At 36.9% G+C, this 23,362-nt stretch overlaps 2 protein-coding genes and 1 non-coding gene across 3 annotated transcripts; 1 reads left to right on the forward strand and 2 right to left on the reverse strand.

Annotated features, from left to right (window-relative positions):
- Nucleotides 1–2,652: 2,652 nt before the first annotated feature.
- On the reverse strand, nucleotides 2,653–2,725 carry TRNAK-CUU (transfer RNA lysine (anticodon CUU)). Its single transcript has one exon. It is a non-coding gene; the product is annotated as a tRNA-Lys (tRNA).
- Nucleotides 2,726–5,365: 2,640 nt separating this feature from the next.
- On the forward strand, nucleotides 5,366–6,438 carry LOC18591997 (LOB domain-containing protein 38-like). The gene is made up of 2 exons (XM_007018465.3): nucleotides 5,366–5,711; nucleotides 5,824–6,438. Exons 1-2 carry the CDS (start codon nucleotides 5,528–5,530, stop codon nucleotides 6,315–6,317), a joined length of 678 nt encoding a protein of 225 aa, XP_007018527.2. The 5' UTR covers nucleotides 5,366–5,527; the 3' UTR covers nucleotides 6,318–6,438.
- Nucleotides 6,439–15,204: 8,766 nt separating this feature from the next.
- LOC18592000 (QWRF motif-containing protein 2-like) lies at nucleotides 15,205–20,610 on the reverse strand. The gene is made up of 6 exons (XM_018126316.2): nucleotides 18,892–20,610; nucleotides 17,689–17,808; nucleotides 17,162–17,278; nucleotides 16,955–17,044; nucleotides 15,711–15,818; nucleotides 15,205–15,630 (listed from the first exon to the last, which is right to left on the reverse strand). Exons 1-6 carry the CDS (start codon nucleotides 20,254–20,256, stop codon nucleotides 15,583–15,585), a joined length of 1,848 nt encoding a protein of 615 aa, XP_017981805.1. The 5' UTR covers nucleotides 20,257–20,610; the 3' UTR covers nucleotides 15,205–15,582.
- Nucleotides 20,611–23,362: the final 2,752 nt, after the last annotated feature.

A 23,362-nucleotide genomic window follows, 5' to 3' on the forward strand; every position in this document is an offset into this window, starting at 1 on the left:
GCTAATTAAGTACGTAATCTTTGCCATGATTTCCTCTTCCATTTGCTGTAAATATAACCTTTATTATAAGCAAGTTCTTTGAATTTGATGTGTGGCCACGTTCTCTTCTAGCTAGTTCCTCTTTTTTTGTTTCCCAAGCGAATGTTCCACCAAAAGAAATTGAAATGTAAAACAAGATGCTGACTTTTATCCTTAAAGTGCGAAAGGTTACTTCTGAATCCAAGTCAAGTCTAGCAAAAGCTTGGGTCTTAACCAAAAGTATATAGGGAAAAAATGAAGCCCCCTTTGCGTAAGGGAAGAGATATACTGTCTTTGAACGCACAATCAACCCAAAGAAAAAGCAAAACACACAGATCCCACTAATTTTTAGTCCTTCTACGCTTTGGTGCATACGCACATGAGGTTAATGATGTGATTAAAAACTAAAATAATAAGAAACTGAAAGAGACAACAAGATTTAAGTGATGATCGATGAAGTCGACTAGACAATGTCTGAACTCAAGGCAACTGTAAAACCGCGTGGAAGAGTCATGCATATATAGTCCTGCTGCAATTCATGCCTTGCAAAAGTCTTCTAACAAAAGCATTAATAACCCTACTATTATGAAACTTTAATTTTGTATACATGTCTGTCAAGCAAGTTCTGAATAGATATATAGGCCCGCCATTGATAGATGCATTTCTGGCTGTCGTCTCATCCTCTCTTTGATCGTCGGGCCAGATAACTAACCTCACAAAACTACTTAAATAATTAAACTATACAAACTAGTAGTACACATCGGCAATGATTAATAAGTTGGTTGGCAAACCGACAATATAGTATGAAAGAAAAAAGGGGTTTGTTTCGATAACGCCACGTGGCTTGTTTAATCAGCTTTGATTAATGGAGAGGGCTATAGTAAATTAGAGAGTCAGAGCTATATATTTGAGCTAATTCGATTCACAAATTAAATATTAATTTGTTTGTTAAGATGATAATTAATACTAATAAATCTTAATTAGTGTGGCCTAATTCAGAAAATATCTACTACTATACCCATGGTGGTTAGTATATCTTGGATGACCCTTTGACAAGTCATGTAATTCAAAGTCAATAGTCCATTTTCCATAAAAAGAAAAAGATTTTAAGACCCTGTGAGTGTAAATAGAGGCACAAACAATTTCGTGCTGACCAAACTGAATTAATTTCTAAACCAATTTTTTTAAAAAAAAATTTGATATTAATTAGTATGGTTTAGAATAGTTTGATTTTTATAATATAGCATGCTTTAAAATTCCACCGAATTTGTTATTAGTTTGGCAAAATATTAACCAAGGAAAAAAAAACAGTTATTCTTTGGGTGTATACCTAATATTTCAAGTTTCAACTGCCAAATTCCACTGCCACTGCCAGGAAGCTTCTCTTTTTATCTCCAAGTTCTTTGTACTTGAAATTTTTTTTTTGGGTTGACCGTACGGTATGACTTGGAGAGGACGTCGGCGTTCTTGTTTGGTGGCCAAAGGCAATGAAAGAAAGATAAGAAGAGAAAGGCTCAAAGTCAAACATTGACTCAGTGTTGGCTGTAAATGAGTACATGACAACAAGTCATAAACTAATCTTTATCGAGATTAATTAAGTCGGGGAATCCGTGGTCCTCCTCACCGCTACCTCAGCTGAAGAAGAAAAAAGATGCTTTTAGGCGAGTGGGTAAGCCCAACTAGCACTCTACCTCTTCTTCCTATTTATTAAACCATATTTTTCTTTCACCAGTTGATACTAATCCAGCAAAAAGGTTCGGTAGCTTGACAACTGAAACTCGACCACATTCAATGCAATTCAGTATAACTATTCAACTTTGTAACAACTTCTTCCCCCCTAAGATATTAACTGTACTTCTGACATTAAAATATCATCATATTTATTGTATTAATTAAATTTTTTTTAATTTCGTTACTGAAATTTAATATTAATCTATTTATCTTAGAGTAAACTCCTTGGTAGGTAAAAAATGTTTGTGTGCGTATATGTATAAGAAACTGAGTCCAAATGAAATGGCTTACACTTTATCTTTTAAGTCAACTCTTTGCGTAGGATTCATTTGAAGAAATCAAGCAGAGCCCTGATTGCGGGGTAGGAATCATATCAGCATTCTTTGTACCCAGTTTCTGTTGTTCAAAGTGGAAGTGGGATTGGGAGCATTGTTTTAGTTGATATGCCACTGCTCTTTTGAGTAAATATTTTTATGGGGCATCATGATAGAAGCAGGCCGTAGATGAGTATTCAGTCGTGCATTTTGTCGCCCACATTGGATGGAATTAGATCGAGTGGATGATACGTGGCTTCCACATTTACCATAAAAAAACACATGAAAGGGTAGAGTAGAACACATCGATAAAAGCTCAGATTGGGCAAATTCCTTTTGTCTTTTTATGACAAAGAAGTAATCATCACGACAATGAGCTTCGCGGACAACAAGCATGGAATGGGAACAGGAATACGGAGGCATAATCTGATGTTGTCGAAGCTGAAGCTGTTATCATACAGTCTAACTCAAGTAAAGGGACTTCCCAGGTTTTGCACAAAGTACAATCACAGGAAGACGGAGACATAATCTGATTTTGTCGAAGCCGAAGCTGTTATCATACACCCTAACTCAAGTAACCAAAAAGGCACGCCCACCGTGGGGCTCGAACCCACGACCACAAGGTTAAGAGCCTTGCGCTCTACCGACTGAGCTAGACGGGCTTGAGTGGTTTTGTGAAATGCCGGCGACTTGATAACCGGACTACACATTTCAAATAAATTTATGAAACAAAATTATTGAGAAGCCCAAACCAAGCTTAAACGTGGGGCAGGCCTTAACTGGGCCAATTGTTGCATTTTTTTTTTCTGGTTTAATATGCCTAGACGCCCCCTTCTCCTTCTAATCTTTAGCAGAAATTCGAAAAAACAGTGATTATTATCCAATGCAAAAATTATCTTTCATCTTGATTCATCTAAAGAGGCAAATTCTTTGGGGTCCAAGGTTTGATGAAAAGAAAGTTGCTGAGCTTAAAATTCTCCCTTTTCTACCTTGGGCAATCACTGAAGTCTGAAATAAACAGACTCTAATCCAGAGTATCCATCTATTATCTATAGATACCTTTGTAACTGATTAAAACAGTACAATCACACTGTCGAAATGCAATTCCCAGGCGAAAAAAGGCAACAGAATTCTTTAGTTTTGTAATATTTGATAAGACGCATGTTGAAGATATATACTATAGAGTAGGAATAGATGGTTCTTATCGCTACAGACCCAGAAAACTGTACGCTGATAATAAGCCAAGAAACAATGATGTCATCTTCATGGAGACCGCAGGCTTCATTGTCCACCACTGAACTTGCTCCAAAAAGACAATTATCGTAAAAAAATCAAAAATAAAATGAGAGTTTTTGTCCTGGGTAGCTGAAGCCAGAAGTTTCCTTCTAGTCCTTGATAAGACTGAGATCCACTTGTACTGATAAATTTCGGTGTTTACTAGGAAAGCTACAATCTCACACTGTTAGCAGATAGGAAGGTCTGAAGCCTGGGCTCTAGTCTCTGTTTGTATCTGAATACCAAATTCCAGGACGAAGAGCTTGTGCCATGACAGAAAATCTTGCATCCGTTTGTGTTAGTAACATACTGATATCACAAGTTCAGTAGACCGGTGCCTTTTTGTAGTTCAACATTTAATATAGCATAATGGTGCGATAACATTGATACAATATTCTCATTATTGTGGGGGTAAGTAAAACTAAACTGGATGCAAAGTTAGATGTGGAAAGTTTCTTAATGAAGTGGGTTCAATAATGACGCTACATTAATTAGTATGTGTACTTAAAAATTTCAACCTTCCATGACTTTACACTTAACTTAGACTGCATTAAGTAATTAAGAAGATAAAAGGGTAGACAAAATGATTTTTAGAATATGCAAATGGTTCCTACCAAATGCATTATAATGAATTTTTTTTTGAATAAGTACTAAAAAAATTACTTTTTAATTATATAGTTCCTGAGGGAAATTGAAAGAAATCAATATTCATACTCCTAGCATGCTAATGTATGCTAATGAGACAAAAGTTTGATGTGCACTCGAGGAAAAAGGGAACTATCAGAGGAATATAAATTCATTTACCCAATCCTCAACACAGATGCTTCTAACCAATTATTCTGTTGTTATACGCCAGGGGAGCTCTCCCAATCTGCCACCGGTTACAATTAAAGCACCTATATAATAAAGACAAATATGGTTTCATCTTCTTTAACTAACTAGAAATGAAATTTGGTGCTCTTGGGAACAGATACGAAAAAAAGTGTTCCAAAGATTAGACTGATCAAGACTCAATGAGTCATTAATCGCATTTGCACACACACAGAGAGCGAGCGAGCGAGAGAGAGACATGAAAGCCTAAGCTAACTTGGTTTGTGGTGGGAGACAGATTTGAAGCTTCAGACCTCGATCTATCAATGTACATCAAATGGTACTCAGACAGGTAAAAGGAAAACAAAAAGAAAGAAAGAAAGAAAGCTGGATTGAGCTGAGCTAAGCTAAGAAGTTGCTTATGCTCAACAAAATCAATTATTTTTGCTACCAACCAATATGTTCCATTACTATGTATTGACTAATGCTAAAGTAGCACCTTTGCTGATAAGGATGGCAGGTTCCGTCCCGGACTCCGCATATTATTTCCAATCCCACGTCAATTAAGATTCCCACTCATATCATCATCATCATCATTTGAAAAACAAGCCCTTGTTTCCCTCAGAAAGCAAAACCTCAGTTACTTCTTCTAAGTTCAGTGCTTTTTCAAGTCTATTAATTAAATTTATAATTATACATTGGTTTTTTAACCTTTGATGCCATAAATAGGTGGATTTATGAATGAAAAATAATTTGGATTTTATGGAATTGCTAGTAGGTTAGGGCAGCATGAGAAGCAGGTGGGTTTTTTACTTTAGTAAGAGAGAATATAATTGAAGGGTTTTAGGGTGGGAAGGAGGGTCCAGGATCAGGTTCGCAGTCTTCTAGTTTTTGATAATTTCGTACTAAAGGGAAGTACATGAAGAGATTGAAAAATTGGATGGACTAAAACCATCCAACGATACACATCAACCAAAAAGATGGAATCCAACGGTGCACATGAAAACAAGAACAAAAAAGGAAGCGGAAACACGGAGCCGCTCGTGCCCAGAGTTTGGAAGATATTCCTCCCTCCTCGATTACCCCACCACCACGTACCCACCACCGTCATAAAAAGAAGAAGAGTTAAACTCTACCCGCCCAACCCAACCATGGTTAACTTAACTCAACCCTTTAATCATCACGTTAATTAATACACCCCCTCGCTTCATTTCTCTTTCGTCTCGTGCTATACGTTCGGATTTCAAGTTCACTCTTTTCTCACTCACTTTCTTTACCTGCTTGCTTGAAACCCAAGTCATCACCGGTCAAACTCGAAGGAAAGAGAATTTTTTTTTTTAAATTAAGATCAGACGGTGGATAGTTGAGGAAAGAACAAAATGAGCTGCAACGGTTGCCGAGTGCTCCGAAAGGGGTGCAGCGAGACATGCGTGTTACGGTCGAGCTTACGCTGGATCGAATCCCCCGAAGCCCAAGGCAACGCCACCTTATTTCTCGCCAAGTTTTTTGGCCGTAGCGACCTCCTCTCTCTTATTTCCTCCGTCCCCGAAACCCAACGCCCCGGTACCCCTCGACAAATACTTAATTGACTGTTTACATTATAGTATTTTTGTTTTATTTTGTTACGTACATTAAAATTATGTTTTTTTTTTTTCATTTTTTGTGTTTTTTATAGCTTTGTTTCAGTCGTTGTTGTTTGAGGCCTGTGGTCGTACCGTGAATCCGGTGAACGGAGCGGTGGGGCTGTTATCAAGTGGGAACTGGCACCTCTGCCAAGCGGCGGCGGACACGGTGCTTCAAGGCGGAGCTTTAAGGCCGATCCCGGGGATTTTGGCTGGAGTTCGGACGCCGAGTTGCGACGAGTCATCCGATCGTTTCTGCTTCAACTCATGCGATTTCCAAAGCCGGTACGCTCAGTCGAAGCCTTTGATGACGATGGTGATGATGGAGAATCAATCGGCTTCAGCAGCTTCGGATCTAAGCCTCTCTTTGACGACTAAGTTAGGTGGAGGAAGACGTGGAAGCGGAAGGCGATACGAAGAAGAAAGGAAGAGACCGAGAGCGGCGGCGGCGGCGTCGTTGTACTCGGAGGAATCGGAGATAACCACTTTTAAAAGCAAGGAAAATGAAGGAAGCCAAGAGAGAAAGATTTTGAATCTCTTTGTTTGACAAAAACAAGGACTTTTTGTTTTGCTTTTTTCGGGAAAACGGTCTTTTTTGATAAGCCGGCGATGTAGTGAATAATGAAGAGACAATAATAATAATTGTAGAAAGTTTTTTTCTTCTTAAATTTTAAATTTCTCGGATTTTGTTTAAATGACGATAAGCTGAGTCATTGGAACATGCCCACCGCCTGACACGTTTCATTCATAGGAATATAGACATTAGACAGAAACATGGAGGAAAATGGATGAGAATATGAGTATTGTTAAGCAATGATCAGTTTCATGATTGTAACTGGGGAACGATAGGAGATGATTAATCAGCTTTATCTAACATTAAGCATTCGTTATCATCTTTTTTTAAAGGAAATATAATTTTGTTCTTCTCGATGCCTATTCTTTTGCAAATACCCTTCATTATCCATGAGAAATGATTGGCCAATTCTTGCCCCGAAGAAGATGATGGATGGGTTAACCTTGGAAAATTTGGAAAGATGATATTCTCATCCGCTTCAACTTGGGTCGTTGAAGCTGCCGAGGTATGAGTTCTTGAGGATAATCAGAGGTTTAGGCGGGGAACTCAGCCATCTTGATCAATTCCTTGTTATATTCTTTTCCTAACCTCACTTTCACTTAAGCGAAACAAATGATAATGATGATAAAATATTAGTAGAATCTTTGATCAAAACAGAGCAAATATACCAAGTTGCAAAGCAAAGCAGGGCTGGAAACTCACATCAAGTGGGCTGATACTTCACTCTCTGGTCTCATGCAAATATGAAAATGAAGGAAGGAGGAACAGAAAGGGAACTTTAGAAAGAAAGAAAACAAACAAAAATGGTGGAAGGGAGGAGAAGGGAAAGGGGTGGGTCCCAAGGTTTACTATTTTGTTAAAGCCAAAACTGGTGCGGTGCACGTCAGGCTGCCCCGCCTCTAGTCCTCCTCCATTGGAAGTGGGTTCCACGGCATCACCCATTCTTTCTTTCTTTCTTTTCTTTTGTTTGTCCTTCACAGAAGCTCATTGATAAGGAAAGGGACTCCAATAAACCAAAAGGCAGAGCTGAGCTTGTTTTGTTCCTTTCCATCGCTTCGCCGCGTCTGTTAGCATATGGCGTGGGATCCCACATGCCTCGGTTTCAACTTCACTCACAGAACATATTGGATATCTCCCACTCCTATAGCATCACCTATTTACCACGATATGCCAAAAGGGAAGACCAAATTTCAGTGTGCAAAATCCTCCAGGGGATGGATTCCTTTCGCCAGGAAATTTATAAAGGGAATATAGAGATTAGAGATTAAAATAGCTCTGTAATCTTATCACTTTGAACTGCATAATATTCGTATGATGTGCAAAAACCCTTTTCCTTTGCCTTCTCAGTGTTTGGAATATATAAGTTAAATCAACTTCTTTTTTTCCTTCTTTCATTGGTTAAATTAACGAATCCATATCCATTAGATTTTATTACTTCCAATTCATGGTACGACGTGATCATGAATTAAGATGATACATTAATTATTCCAAAGAGGAAAGGACAAACACAGGCAGAAAGCGGCCAAGAAAATTTCAATGGACATTTAATCTCCAATATATCAAAGATTGATGAATCGAAAACCCCCACCATGTCTGAAAGATTTGAGCATTTACCCTCAAGATTTAAGCTATCACAGACATGAGATGAATGGAAAAGAAAGGGAAAATAGGAAAGATACTGTCATCTTTTAATTTATCTTAAGATAAACAAAATAGATAAACTTTTAATTAGCATGGTTGTCATCTAAGAACCTTTGCCATTTCTGATGCCAATAATTTCCTTCCATTATTCTATTTTTCTTAATAGCCTAGGGGTCTTATCTTTTTCAATTTTTTTTTTCATTTTTACTACCAAGAAAAGTGTTGAGAATTCATTGATTGCAGATGATGAAGAAGTCATGGCCCCGATCAACAACCAGTTGAAGGATGAAGAAATAAGCATACGGTGATGTTTCTTTGTTTTTTTAGTAAATGAGTTAAACGCCTAAAGTGCTGTCATTTTGATGTTTTTTTCTTCTTTTATGGCTTAAACGTTTTTTGCTTGTGTCATTTCATTAAGTTGATTTTTTTTCTTCTTGTTTAGCATTTAGAGCAAAACGTTGTAAGGCACAAAATTCCAAGTTGTGGAATTCTGTGCTCAGCTCAGCTAATTTTCCTTTCTTCAATTCTCATTTCTCAGAGCTGATATACATGGCGTTAGTTGTTACTATTATATATCTACAATATGAAAAGGAGTGATATATACTCTTCTCCATATTGTTCTCATTTTTCTGATTCCTCTTCTTTGTTTTTCCTCTGTTTTTTACTTCTCATTCTATTTTCTCTACTCTACTCAAATGCTATTGTGGATTCATTTGGTTTTCTTTCATGGTACCATAGCTCTAAATCGATCTTAAGGGATTGTTCTTGTTTTTTGGTTCTCATCTATTTCAGATTTCCAATTTCCATTTTTTATTTTTGGGTCATGGCTATAGCTGGGTTTAGTAAATTATGTGTTCTGGTCAATGCAGATGCAATCCTATCTCAAAGCTTTCAATCTTTGGGAAGTGGTGGAGACAGGAATTGAACCAATACAAAGGCATGCTAATCTAACTCTGGCTCAAATAAGGCAGTTTGAAGAAGACAAGGCAAAGAGGTATAAGGCTCTTTCTTGCGTACAATTTGTAAATTTTTATGAGATATTTGCTAGAATAATGCACTTAGATAACCCGAAGGAAGTTTGGGATCATTCAAAAGAGGAATTCCATGGTAGTGATAAAACTAGGAGAATTCAAGCCTTAAATCTGTTTAGACAATTTGAGATGCTGACAATGGATGATAATGAAACTATCAAGGAGTTTTTTGGGAAGATGATGGGAATAGTGAACCAGCTTAGGTTGCTTGGAAAAGAAATGGATAAGGAAAGGCTAGTGAGTAAAATGCTAGTAGGCCTACCCGAGAAATATGAGTCAAAAATTTCTTCCTTAGAGGGACTTTAGGGATATTAATCAAATGACATTAAAGGAACTAGTTAATGCACTAGAGGATTTAGAGCAGAGCAGAGAAGAGCTTTTAGGCAAAAAAGGCTCACTGAGAATGCCTTAGTTGTCAAAACAAAGAATAAGAAGCTTGGTAGCAGTATCTTTAAAAGGAATGAAGCTAACAGGAAAGACAAAGGGAGGAAGGTTGATGAAAAGAGACATGGGGATCATAAGAAAACGTTTCCACCATATTCTCATGGCAAAAAAACAAATCATATAGAAAAATTTTGTTGGTTTAAGCCGAATGTTGAGTGCAAGAAGTGTCACCAGCAAGGACATGTGGAGAAGGTCTGTAAAAACAAAGTTAAAAATGTGATGAGAAAGCTGCTGTGGTTGAAAAGCTTGAAGTTGAAGATGAGGTTTTTTTTTATGGCTAAAAATGTAGATAGTGAAGAGGAAAAGAATACCTGGCTGTTGGATAGCGGTTGTTCAAATCATCTAACTGGATGCAAGGATAACTTCATTAATCTAGATTCTAGTTTTAGAACAAAAATAGAGGTTGGAAATGGAGATTTTCTTCTAATCCTTGGTATAGGAACTGTTGGTGTTCATACTCCTGCAAGTAGAAGATTGATTTATCATGTTTATTTTGCTCTTGATGTTAGTCAGAATCTATTGATTATAGGACAATTGATTGATGACAACTACATGCTTGTCTTTAAGGATAGGGCCTGCACTGTTAGTGACCCTACTGGCATTGAATTGTTCACAATAGGTATGAGAAACAGATGTTTTCCTTTGAATTGGATGAAGCTTAAGTAGAATGTTTATAAAGCAATTTTAGTTGATATTGACTTGTGGCATAGGAGGTAAGGTCATATCAACCATACTTACTTGAAGCAAATGGCAGTGCATAACCTTGTTGAAGGACTTCCTAGAATTGGTGAACCTAACAGAGTTTGCAGTATTTGTCAATTTGGAAAACAAAAGAGAGCTACATTTCCTAAACGTAAAACTTGGAAAACAACTCAAAAATTGGAGTTGGTGCATACTGATATAGGAGGTCTAATGAAGACTGAGTTTTTAAATGGGAGCAGATTTTATTTGCTATTCATTGATGATGTGACAAAGTTAAGTTGGATTTATTTCTTAAAAAGAAAATTTGAAGCTTCAAGTGTTTTTGCTAAGTTTAAAGCTCTAGTGGAGAATCAGGCAAGCCAGACCATTAAGAAGGTTAGAAGTGACATTGGCTTTGAATTCACAGCAACATAATTTAAGCAGTATCTCAGTCAATTTGGCATAATACATCAGCTCACTATAACATATAGTCCTCATCAGAATGGGACTTTTGAAAGGAAAAACAAAACAACTATGGAGATGGCTCGATGTTTGTTATTTGAAATGAGCCTACCAAAGTACTTGTGGGTAGAAGTAGCTAATACTGCTAACTACCTTCTTAACATCGCTTAGACCAGAGCTCTCTCAAACAAGACTCCATATGAAGCTTGGTTTAATGTCAAGCCTTTTGTTAACCATCTTAGAGTGTTTTGTTGCATCTGTTACTTAAAAATTCTTGATGCAAAGAGAAGCGAGCTAGATGAAAAATCAATTGTAGTAGTTCATCTTGTCACGACCCAATTTCCTGAGTCATGACCGGCGCATGAGCTCAATGGGCATAGCTCACTAAGCCCAAGCAAGCCTATCCATTTACCTTTGCTTAACAAATTTATCATATCATGCATACACACATACACACACACACACACACACACACACACCTTTTTTCGGGTGTGAACATAGCCAAAACACAATGACATTATCGATAATAATATACATGCACTATATCAGTCATGTATTAAGCAATTTACATTGCATACACATATTCACACTGTTAGATTGTATTCACAATACTAAAGGACCCATGACTTCCAGCTGAGACATTTACAATAAAAAGGATTACTATCGAATGCCAGACACATACCCAGGAGATGCACTACGGGGACTCCTCGATCTAGGGTCCAACAGTCACCTGATCTGAAAACATGAATTTTTATAAAACGTGAGTACAATACTCAGTGAGTGAACAAGAAGGGAACAAGCATACCATAAGGAATGTTTATCGAAATCATGATGCATTCATTTTCTCAAAACCATGCAATTGTTTTAACTCCTTTAAACCCCTCATGTAAACCCCATATGAGTAAATCACTTTACAAAAATTCATGTTCAACTATGGTACCAAAGAAATGAAAAATATGACAAAAATCCACAAGTTAGCAAAATGGACAGAAAGTTTCTCGCTGTAGCGAGAACCAGTTCTGGTGAAGGCCCTCAAACCCGAGAGTTTCTCGCTGTAGCAAGAATAAATTTCGCTGCAGCGAAACAGAGCAACAAGAGAAACATTTTTCCTCCACTCAACAAAAGGGCCATCTTACTAAACCAACAAAATCAACATAAAACTCATGAAAATTCTCAAAGTGCAATGTATCAAATTTTACATATATGTCAACCATATATCACATTCATGAGCTTTCATTTCATAAGTCTAGATATGCATAATTTGATAGACAAACATCAATATCATCATAATCACACCCGGCTCATGTACATCCCCCCACATCGTGCACATAGCCGGCACCATCGTGTGCATCCCCCCACATCGTGCACAATCAGTGCCATCATGTACATCCCCCCACATCGTGCACACGGGCACTATCATCATCCATCTCTCACGCCACCATCATCACCGGCATCTGCATCCCCCCACATCGTGCACACACACGGTTACAGTCATTATACACAATATCATTCATCATGCACAACACACACACACACAGACACACACACACACACACACACACACACACACACACACATATATATATATATCATCATATTGCAATAATGCATGAATCCATAGCAATCACATATCACAACATCAAACCATTTAACAAAAGCTTGTTCCCAAGGTACATTTTCTAAGACAAGTTGGGTAGAATCTTTCATATTCCCCAAAACAAGTTTGAAATGCAAGTCCACTCACCGATATCGAAAATTCAGATTTCGGGTGCACTCGGACTAATAGTCTTCAAGCACAATTCTTTTGCTTTTTCCGGACGTCTCACTACCTTGACAAATAACAAAGTCAAGGAATTAACTATATTGTCTCTAAATTGATATAAACTAATTTAAATTACTAATACTTGATATGTAAATGCAAAAATACGTCCGATTACCGCTTAATGGCGGTATCGATTAAATTCGACCGATCACTCGATTAATTGGCGATTGTGTCCAAATCACCTCCAAATTAATTCATTTCTCCTCTAATACCTTAATTTACCACATACCATTTAAATAAAGCCAAATTCAACATTAGAACCCTCATAGTTCTTTATAGAAAAATTCGGTCATTTGGTGCACTAGCACCGAAATTTTTTCTACATAACCGTTTCACCTTAATTCATCATTTTTCAAGCCATTTTCCTTGAAATAAAAACAATCCCCCATTGATATTCAGCCCTCATGGTTTGACCAACAAGGAACCCTAGAGAAATTGAATATTTTTTTTGTGTTTTTGTTCATAACCATGCTTAACTATCCCTAAACACTAACATAGTCTAAAATCAAATTATTCCAACAATAATTCCTCTTTCATACCCATTTTTCAGAATTGAATTCATCATGATAACTCAATATTCAACCATGAAAATCAAGAACAAAAGAATGGGTAAGCTAGATATCAAGGAGAATTAAACAAATTCTAACTTACCTAGCTTGTTTCCTTAATTTCTTCACTTTTTCTTTGAATTTCCACCTAGGTTTTCTTGTTTTTTCCTTTGTTCTTTCTTTGTTCTTGTTGCTGGTTGCCTAGGCCGAATATGGTGAGAGAATTGGAGATTTAATGGGCTGATTTCTATAGAAAATAATAAAATAATCAAGCATACCACGTGTCACATGCTTATTGGCTCAATTTTTTAACTTTTTGACTTTTTCTTCTTAATTTTCCACCACAAATATTCTGGTATTTATCCAATCTTACCACAATTAAAATCCCTTGGTCTTGACAAGTGCTGGGGTGAAAAATTTACCGATTTGCCCCCTAGACGAAAAAATTATGATTTTGCCCCTATACTCCGAAATATACCGAAATTATATTATTTCTACTTTTCAACCTCAAATAACACTAATATTGATCAATATTAACCAAATGGGGTAAAAATCGTTTTATAAAAATTTTCGTTTGGTCCTCTAGTGGCAAAATTACCATTTTACCCTTGTGCTCTAAAAATATCGAGAATCACAATTTTTCACTGTTAAACATCATTTTATACTCCAATAATCATAATTATATTTCATATAATTATTCTTGGTCAAATGTGATCAAATCTTGGCTAGAAATCTCCATTTTATCATCAAATGGTAAAATGACCGTTTTGTCCCTAATCGGTCAATTTTCCTAATGGACTCCAAACTGGACCTTGAACTCCGAATCACTATTCTAATCCATTATGTGGGTTTCAAAATTTTCAATTTTCTCTTAGAATTTCTATTTGAGCTAGTTCAAGGCTCGATTTAACTTAGTTGTACCACTCGATACAATACCGTATTTTAATCGAGTTTGACAGGGTCTCACACATCTTGGCTATAGTGAAGTCTCAAAAGGGTACAAAGTTATGGATTAGACTTTTTTGAAACTTTTGCACCAGTAGCCAGACTTGACACAATCAGGCTATTGGTTGTACTTGCTGTGAATAAAAACTGGTCAATTTGGCACTTAGACATAAAGTCAGCTTTCTTAAATGGAACTATTGAGGAGGACATCTTTGTTGAGCAGCCTGAAGGCTATGTTGAACCGGGCATGAAAGAAAAAGTCTGCAAACTAGTCAAAGCTCTATATGGACTCAAATAGGCCCCAAGGGCATGGTATGATAAAATGGATGCTTATCTACAAATATCAAGGTTCCACAGAAGCAATAGTGAGCATACTTTGTATATGAAAAGAGCAGACAAAGGTATTCAGCTTATTATGTCTTTGCATGTGGATGACATGCTCATTATTGGTCCTAGTGGCAAGGTTGTGAATGAATTCAAAGCAAAGATGTAGACGGAGGTGCTAACCCTTATCTGTGCGTAACCGCACCCCCGAACCCATTTCTAAAAAAATCGTAAATCAGTTCTCGTTCTTTCATCGGACTTAAAATTAATTTAGAATTTCGTCGATTAGAACCGAGTTAATAGGTGACCAATCGCACCTAAAAAAAGAAAATTGGTGGTAACTCCTAATTATATTATTTTCGCCCACGTCTAGTAATCGGGTTTTCGGACCTGACACGTTACAACAGATTCCAGATGATAAAGACATCATGGCGCTAGTCAACAACCAGTTGAAGGATGAAGAAATAAGCATACAGTGTCGTTTCTTTGTTTCTTTAGCAAATGAGTTAAACATCGAGAGTCTTGTCATTTTGATTTTTTTTCTTTTATGGCTTAAATGTTTTTTGCTTGTGTCGTTTCATTAAGTTGATCTTTTTCTTCTTGTTTAGCCGTTAGAGCAAACCGTTGTAAGGTTGTGGAATTCTGTGCTCAACTCAGCTCAGCTAATTTTCCTTTCTTCAATTCTCGCGGCATTAGTTGTTACTATTATATATATACAAAATGAAAAGGAGTGATATATATATCCTTCTCCAAATTGTTCTCATTTTTCTGATTCCTCTTCTTTGTTTTTCCTGTCTTTTACTTCTCATACTATTTTCTCTACTCTGCTCAAATGCTAATGTGGATTCATTTGGTTTTCTTTCAAAAAGCCCTATGGGGTGAGGGGTGGGGTCATGTGTAGTTTTCACTCTAACCAAATACAGATAAACTAAACATTTTATCAAGGCAGACAAAAACAATACTTAAATTAAGAACCCATTGACTGAAAATGGAAACATCATTTATACATATTTACACACTTTCCTTTGGCCTATATAAAAAGAACAAAAAAAAAAAGAAAGTACCTGTATACTATCTAACTTCACAAATGAGAATATTTCCTCCAACCTACACATCAAATTATACAAAAAGCTAAAGTTTTTCAGGTATCAAAACAAAGGACCAAATGATCACTCTCATGCTTGTAAATTGCAATTGATCATCGAACACTTTCCTTATTACCTTTTGCACCACAAATTCGGATGAAATGGAAGTGGGGTTTGATGTCATGTTAGTATTAGGGAAAGGCAGTGAAATCACTTCATCTTTACAATTCTGTTGTCAAACTGGAAGGTAAAGGATTATCGGTTTAGTTGTAAAAGGTGTGTTCTCAAGCTACATTCCTTCACCTGGTCAATAGATCACTTAGATTAGAAACAAGTTATATATGGCAATTACTCTAATAAAGCAAAACAAATAAGATATTTACCTGCATGGCTGCAATTGCTGACAGAAGTTCTTTGCACTGATCAAGTAAAGCAAACTCATTTGCACTTAAATTTCTAAGTTCTGCCACGAAAGAGTTCACTTTTGCAACCTATTAACCAAAAAAATGAAAGACTAATTATATGCAAGTATACGGGACAGATGATGATTAGTTAAATCTGCTTACTAACATTACAATAGAGGATAAAAACAACTTCAAAAGAGAAGATGATAGTTCATCCAAAGTTCAAATGGTAACTTCAGTAACCCAAATCAATTTGATCGGCAACTGTAGTTACTGCTACAAATCAGAACTTCACCCTTTATGGATCATAAGGAATTTTACAACAGCCATTGTAAACGTATTATGACTATCCAGTTGACTCAATCGATCACGTGAGTTGAGTCAGACAAGAAGCTCTAAGGCTTAAGCTTATACCAGAGATCAACCTTTGACATTGTGGTACATGTCATGTGATGAAAATTGTAACTTCTTAACACACGGTTACATGCATTTCTAACGATACAAATCATTGCTGGTTGCTTTAATCAAGAAAATATTCTGTGTAGAGTACAAACAGGGTAATTGGAGAACAGACAAATGATGTTTTATTTGTTGATGAAGGATATATCATAATTACAAAAAAATGGAAACAATTAGCAAAATATACTGATAACCTGGTGACTTTATCTGTAGTATGGATGGTTTTTTTCATTTCACTGGGTTAGTAAAATCAAACAAATGCCAGTCAACCGTAGTATAAACTCATCATTCAAAATGATTAGGAACCAAACCAAGGCCACAAGACTTAAACCTAGGCCTTTTATACAAATGCAGAGTTATGAGATCATCATATTTCTTTTTATCATAGCTAATCTTCAAATGACTTATCATTGAATGTAAGCAAATCTCTATAAATGGTCAAAACATTTTAAATACAGGGCAAAATACCTAAAAATAAACAAAGAAACTAATTAATAACTAAAAGAGTACTCAACCTTAGTATTTGGCCAAGCAAAAACCTTCAGACAGGTAGCAATATTTCACTATTACATTAGTATTTGCAGATGAAGCTTGTCAAAAACTAGCTCCTAGGAAAGAAAAGGTTTCCCATGTTTCTTACTAAACATTAAAAAAGGGGCAAAGGCAAACTCAAATTTTGCACATAAAAAGGGAAAATGGAAGGAGGAGGGTGATGGGGGAAAGAGGGGTTAAGGATGAGGAGAAAAAAAAAATTAAAGGATTACCTTTGATAACAATGAGCATATGGAGGATGCCATTGCCTGCATTACGTCAACTGCCGAACAAATAGCATCATTCAACTTTGGGATATCAGCCTGTACAAATGAAAAGCCAAGCAAGATAATTCTTTAAGACCAAAGCAAGCTAACACATTAGCAACTGAGATGCCACAGCATAAAAGAAATTGACAAAAGTCAGAAAAAGGAACTTACCCTTGCCCCACCTACAACTGGAAGGCGGAGCGTGCTAGCCATTAAAGCTTCGGTAGCTCCAGATAAAGAACTGCAATAATCATGGTCCAGGATGGCCCATTCATCCAAAACTATCATCTGCACTCATCAATTAAAAATAATATAAAATAAAGTAGTCAATAGATGAAAAGGCATGAATTGCATGAACTTACACATGCAATTGAAATCAGATATTTTGAATAAAACAACAGCTACAGAGATGACAAGAATATAAATTTCAGGTTTCTTCAGATAAAAGCAGCAACTGCACAATGTATATTCATGAGGTTAGACATTCAAGTTCCAATTTCAAGGACATTTAATGAGGAAGATAGGAAAAAAGAAGGGGGAAGAGAATTAACCGGAAAGAGAGTGAGACAGAGATCTACACTTTGAAAAACTAGCAATAATCAAGTTAAGATCAGCAAAATATGAGAAGACATCCAAAACAACCCACGTAAAAATCAAGTCAACAAGAAACAAAGCCACAGTGGAGGGATGGTTCTTACTTGCCCCTTGAGGATGGACATCAGCTTCAAGTTTTGCCTAAGCAACTGTAACTCAGTTCTTTTGGTTCTAACAGATTCTCGCAGTTTTGAGGTAGTTATCCATGCATTATAAAGACTTTTCTGTTACAGAAACCATGATGACGAAAGAATTCTTTGTCAGATTTAACTAACGAAATGAAAATATTTAAAAAACATAACATGTAAGTAACCTGAAAAACAATAGGACAGTTAAAATGAAGTATCTTACACAAACAAACAAACAATGCAAAAGTTAATTAAATTAACTTTTAAAACAACATAATTTTGATTGAATTGTTCCCAATGCTGGGAACACCCTCTTTGACTCATTCCTTAGAGCAAGAAGATCAGCAACTAATGACCAGCCGCTTCCTCTTATGCGTTCAGCTCTCTTCACCTTTAATCTGAAATTGAGCCTATCTCATATGGGCTCTGCATTTAGCGTGAAGGAAAAGCCAAACAAGCATGCAGTCTCTTTTCATCCCATTCTATCATCATGTTCCTCTTTCATTCTAGTATCTTCATCCATTTTCACTTATCAAAAATTGTGCTAACAAATCCTTTTACACATCTGAAATAAGCATATCCTTACCAGAAAAGCTACTTATAAAAGGGAAGAAAAACATATTCACAAGAGAATTCAAAATGGACAACACCAACATCTAATCATCCATCTCTTCACCAATACTTAAGCCTCAAAACAACTCTCACAAGCTGCTTGTAAATAATAGCCCAAGAGCTAAGCCCTCCCAAGCAGAAGTGGCCTACAGAGTTGTTCTACCAAAAGCATCACTGTCTGTGTTTTTACCATCAATGTAACTCAACTCAAAATTTTGTTTTCCAGGTTCTTCTAGACTTTCAAGCAAAAGTTCTGAAAATTCGAGACAGTAAGAGCAAGACAAATTACAATGCAGCTGGGCTACATTCAAACAAATTAAACATAACATGAAGCCATGATATATAACTCAGCATTCCCATTGCAAAAGGTAAATCTTAGCTACAAAAGTGATGGTATGCAACATTTTTTGCCGTGAGTTTTACCGCCAAACTAAATTAAGCCTGCATTCCTATCGAAGTTGTAATCTTAAAGCATGCAAAAATTGACAGCATCGCAGCATACATCAAACAAATATAATGGTCAAAAGCAATAAGAGAAAGATTCAAAGTCAATTCTTAGAGACATACCTCTGCATTAGACCTCTGGGAAGACAGAGCAGCATCTTCTCTAGCATTAACAAAACGCCACTGCAACAACCTGTTATGAAGTAGCCTCAAAAAATGAGCATCTGAAACCTTATTCTCCCCAATCTTGCCCATCTTAACAACATCACCAGCAAAGCTCAAAATTGACGGCGTATTAACCAAATTACTACCCAACCCATTCCTCACTCTGGAGGGACTCATTCCCCTCAAAGGAGACGAAGTTGAGGATACCCCAAGCTTACTCGGCGATGCAGGCCGAACTGGCCCGCGAATTGGGGATGACTGCCCTCTGCTGTTCACTACACTTTTCGGAGATGATAAAGGACTATCAATTCCAAACTTCTCTGGTGCAATTAGCTTAGACTGCGCCGTATTTTTCTTAGAGACTGGCGAACCAGGATCTGAGCGGCGTAACCGATTATTAGTCTCTTGCCAGAAACGAGCCGGGACAACTATTCCCCGAGGCCCGCGCTTAATGTCTCCGTTACCGTTACAAGAACTTTCTAAAGCTCCCGAAGTACTACCAGAAGAAACACTTTCAGTATCAGAAACCGCGGGATCACATTGGGCCTCAGATCCAACAGCCGAAACAACCGTTAAATCTCTATTATCAATCATGGAATCTTGTAGTGCCCTGACTACATTGCCGTTCCCAGATCCTTTTAATCTCTTCCTCTCGTCGGTGCAATCCATGCTTCTACTCATCGAATTCGGCTGCCTTAACCTCGCAGGCCACCGCTCCGCCTTTGAATTTTCCATTTGATCTGTTGCTCTCCCTGGAGTCGTTGTTGCCGCCGTTGGCTTCCGCCTCTCCGGCGTGCCTTTTCTTGCCGCGCTTGGAGAGGGAGCTGGTTTAGCTTTGCTAAACTGATAGGAAAACGACTCTCCCTGAAACGAAACGGACAAGCTTCTCGTCGAAGTAAAGAGCAACTTTTGAACAGCGGACAATTCGCCGTTGTTGTTGTTCCCGTTACTGGTTCTAAAATCCAAAGAATTATTATGGCGAGGCGTCACCGCTTGCCTCCGTTCCACTGATTGCGAGCGCTTGATGGCTGAGGGAGTCGCGTGCGTCGGCGTCATAACGGCCGTCGAATGAGAAGTCCTCGCAACGAAAGGCGACGGACACCGTTTGGTGGAAGCCGCGGAAGAAGATGACGATGATGTGGAAGAATTTGAGGAGGATGACGACGTGGACAAATAACGAGAAGTGACTTCTCGGAATTTTTGACGGCGGGGAGCGATGGCATTGTCCGGGTCGGAAGGCAATAACGGAGGCCGTGACGGGTGCTGGTGTGGCCCTCCTCCGTGCTGTTTGGGGTTTACCGTTGCGGACACTGCAGCTACCATTGCGTGCACTCACAATTCAATTCCACTCTGACTGATTCTTTAATCTCACTCTCCTCCAAACCCTAACCGTATCTATTATGATCCCCGAAATCTTCACTTCCAAAAATTAATAAAGAGAGAAAAAAACCAAAGTTTAGAGTTAATAAAATTCCAGAGTTTAACAGAGTTTTTCTTTCTATTAAGGTTTGTAGTGGGAATTTCCGGAGAGGAAAAGAAAGAGCGGAAAAATGACCGTTGCCGACGAGAGCGTGAGAGGAAAAGCGAGTAAGAGAGAGAGAGGGGAGAGAGTGAGAGCAGTGAAAGGGGAATGTTTAGGCGAGATTTGAGAGCATAACGGTCGTACTAGCCTTTTTTTTTTCTTCGGTGCTTAGGGTTAAGCAAAAAAAAAAAAACTTTCAATAATTAATTTTTAATTGTTTTTCAAAATTGAAGAGGATGATTGTACGCGCAGCGTTTTATGGGAGGCTGGCGACTCGCGTGCTGGAGTGGCAACGTGTGTAGGTGAGGGTAATATGGTAAAATAATTGACACGTGGAGGCGAGTTTTGTGGGGATTAAAATTGCACGCTAAATATTGGGATATTTCTTCCGGGAGGAAAGGAATGTGGGGAGGGAGGGGGGCGACGTTGTGGACTGTGAAATATTCAGGGAGACGTTAGCCTCACGCTAACGACGCCCGAATTTAAATTCTTTTAAGGGAGAATTATTATGAGAGCAAAAATAGCCGTTTCAATTTCCTGTACAATATGCCAAATGGGACAAGCAACGACTTTACTAAAAGTCTGTTATCAATATTGACCTTTCCCTTTTAATTTTCAAGTCAATCAGAAAAAAAATTAAAATAAAATTGTGAGATTACCAAGCTTATTTCCTATGAGAAAAATATTTAACTAAGTTTTTCCTATCATGTTATTTATAGACTCAATATATACGTTTGATTTTAATATTTATTTAATAGTTTCCTTTTATTTTTGTGAGATAATATTTTTTATTTGGATGAATAAGTTCATAGAGTAAGGTATACCTCAATTGTTGAGTTGGCTATTGGATTGTTTTATATATTAATTTTTGAAATTTACAAGTTAAATATTGAATTATTAAAAAAAATAACATAATATCATGAAAAAAGATCTTAAAATTTTATCTAATTTCATATTGATCTGTGACCCATAACGTTTTACCTCACTCAATTGTGTAAGGTTCTCGTTATACTAATTCTTTTACTCATAAAAGAGTCTTAAATGGAAGAAACTCACTTTAAACTGGGTTAGGTTTATAGATTGATTTTGGTATTTTTCATAAAAGGTCACACATTAATGAAAAATTTGATAAATGCTAATATCATTACTCATATGTTCACAGTTTTAACTTTCAATCTAAAAAAATATCTATTAAATGAAAAAAAAATCTTTATTGAAAATGTATTTTTGAGATAAAAATGATTTAGTTGAAATAAATTGAAATTATAATTAGGCAGAAGTAGAGCAGAGAATTGGTTGTTAGTTAGAATGAATGCAACGGGGACAAAGGTAATCAAGCAAATTATTAAGGCGGTAAATTGGTTAAGTTCTCATACTAAAATTTTATAGATTCTAAAAAAGAAAAGTTATCTTTACTCAAATGCCTTAATTATACTAGCCAGGGTGTGTGAAGAGAGACCTAGGAATACGAGCATAGAGCCGAAGACCAAATGATTAAAATAAAGCGAAGTTATTAGCGTCAGCATTAACCAAAGCCTTGACGAACTTCTGGGAGCTTGGAAAGGAGAAAGTGACAATTATCCTGCTTTGAGTTGTTCTAACTCCACCCCACTTTTTACCTTATCAAAACCTCCTCACCCGTGTGAAAGAACCAACCCTCTCCTACCTCTAATCTTCTATTTATTACCTTAATTATTCTCTAATCTTTGTACTATATTCCATTTCCTCCCCACGCTTTTACATCAAGGCACCTTTTTCTTCTTTTCTTTTTCCCTTTTTTTTTAATCTTTATTTTAATATGAATTAGGAAATTTATTAACTATCATACATGAAAACGTGCCAACTTAATTGCACCAACTTCCAGCCAACTGCTTCAATGAGTTTTCTAGTTCTTTAATCTACTCCTAGACAACCCTTTGCCCAATTTCCCATGCTTGGCTTGGAAAAATGCAACACTGGGGATTCTTTTTTCAACCCTTAAACTACTTAAAACATAAGTTGGAATGAAATGGAACTATCAATTAAGTTAGATTGCTCTAAACTAGTCAAACAAAGAATCTATAAAATTTTGTTGCTCAAAATGTTTTAGGCAGATACAAACTTGAAGTTGAGTTCCTAGGCTGCTACATCTTAATGCATTAATTTATGGTTAAATTTTAAAGCCACGCCTGCTCCATTATCCACTTATGTGTGTGCATGCCGACCATTTGCTCCCTTCCCCACCCCAAAAGTAGAGAAAGAGTTAGATAGTTTGTTTTCGTGGCTCATGTTTTTCACTTATGGTCTGGAATTAATTGCAACAAAGTTTACCCATTAAATCTGTGTCCATAACGCATTTAAGCAATGAACCAGTCTTTTCTGTTTTTTGTGTGGTCCTAAAAGGTTTTGTTGTTCTATGCATCACTCAAAGAATCGGTCATGAAAAACAAATTTGATTCGATGAAATCTACACACAAAGAGAAAGAGAGAGAAAGAGAGCAGAAAGTCTCAAAAATTCCTACAAATCAGAATCACATCTTCCAGACACAAACACATGCTTCCTTGCCTTCCAGTTAAATTCCATCAAAGGACCACTCCCTTCCCCAAACAAAAGTAAGTTTCCTACTTTGGCACTCAATTTCCTCAAACATCTCTCTCTTTGGTAATGGTATACTGTCTACAAGAATTATGAATTATTCCAATTCTTGTCTACGAAAGCATTACCCGTTTTTGCTTTTCCTACCCGATATGGCTGATGAAATAAACCAGAGTTTGATGAATGTTTATCCAAGGAGAAAATAATTAGTTAATTAGAGGAATTAATTATTCATTAAGTAATGAGGGGATAATGAAATATGACGAGGAAGAAATTTGTTTATCAACTTTACTCATGATAAGCAATCATTCTTCCAATAAGAAAGAGATGCT

This window comes from Theobroma cacao, chromosome 8 (assembly GCF_053813885.1).
Source record: "Theobroma cacao isolate CCN51 chromosome 8, ASM5381388v1, whole genome shotgun sequence".
Taxonomy (NCBI): domain Eukaryota; kingdom Viridiplantae; phylum Streptophyta; class Magnoliopsida; order Malvales; family Malvaceae; genus Theobroma; species Theobroma cacao.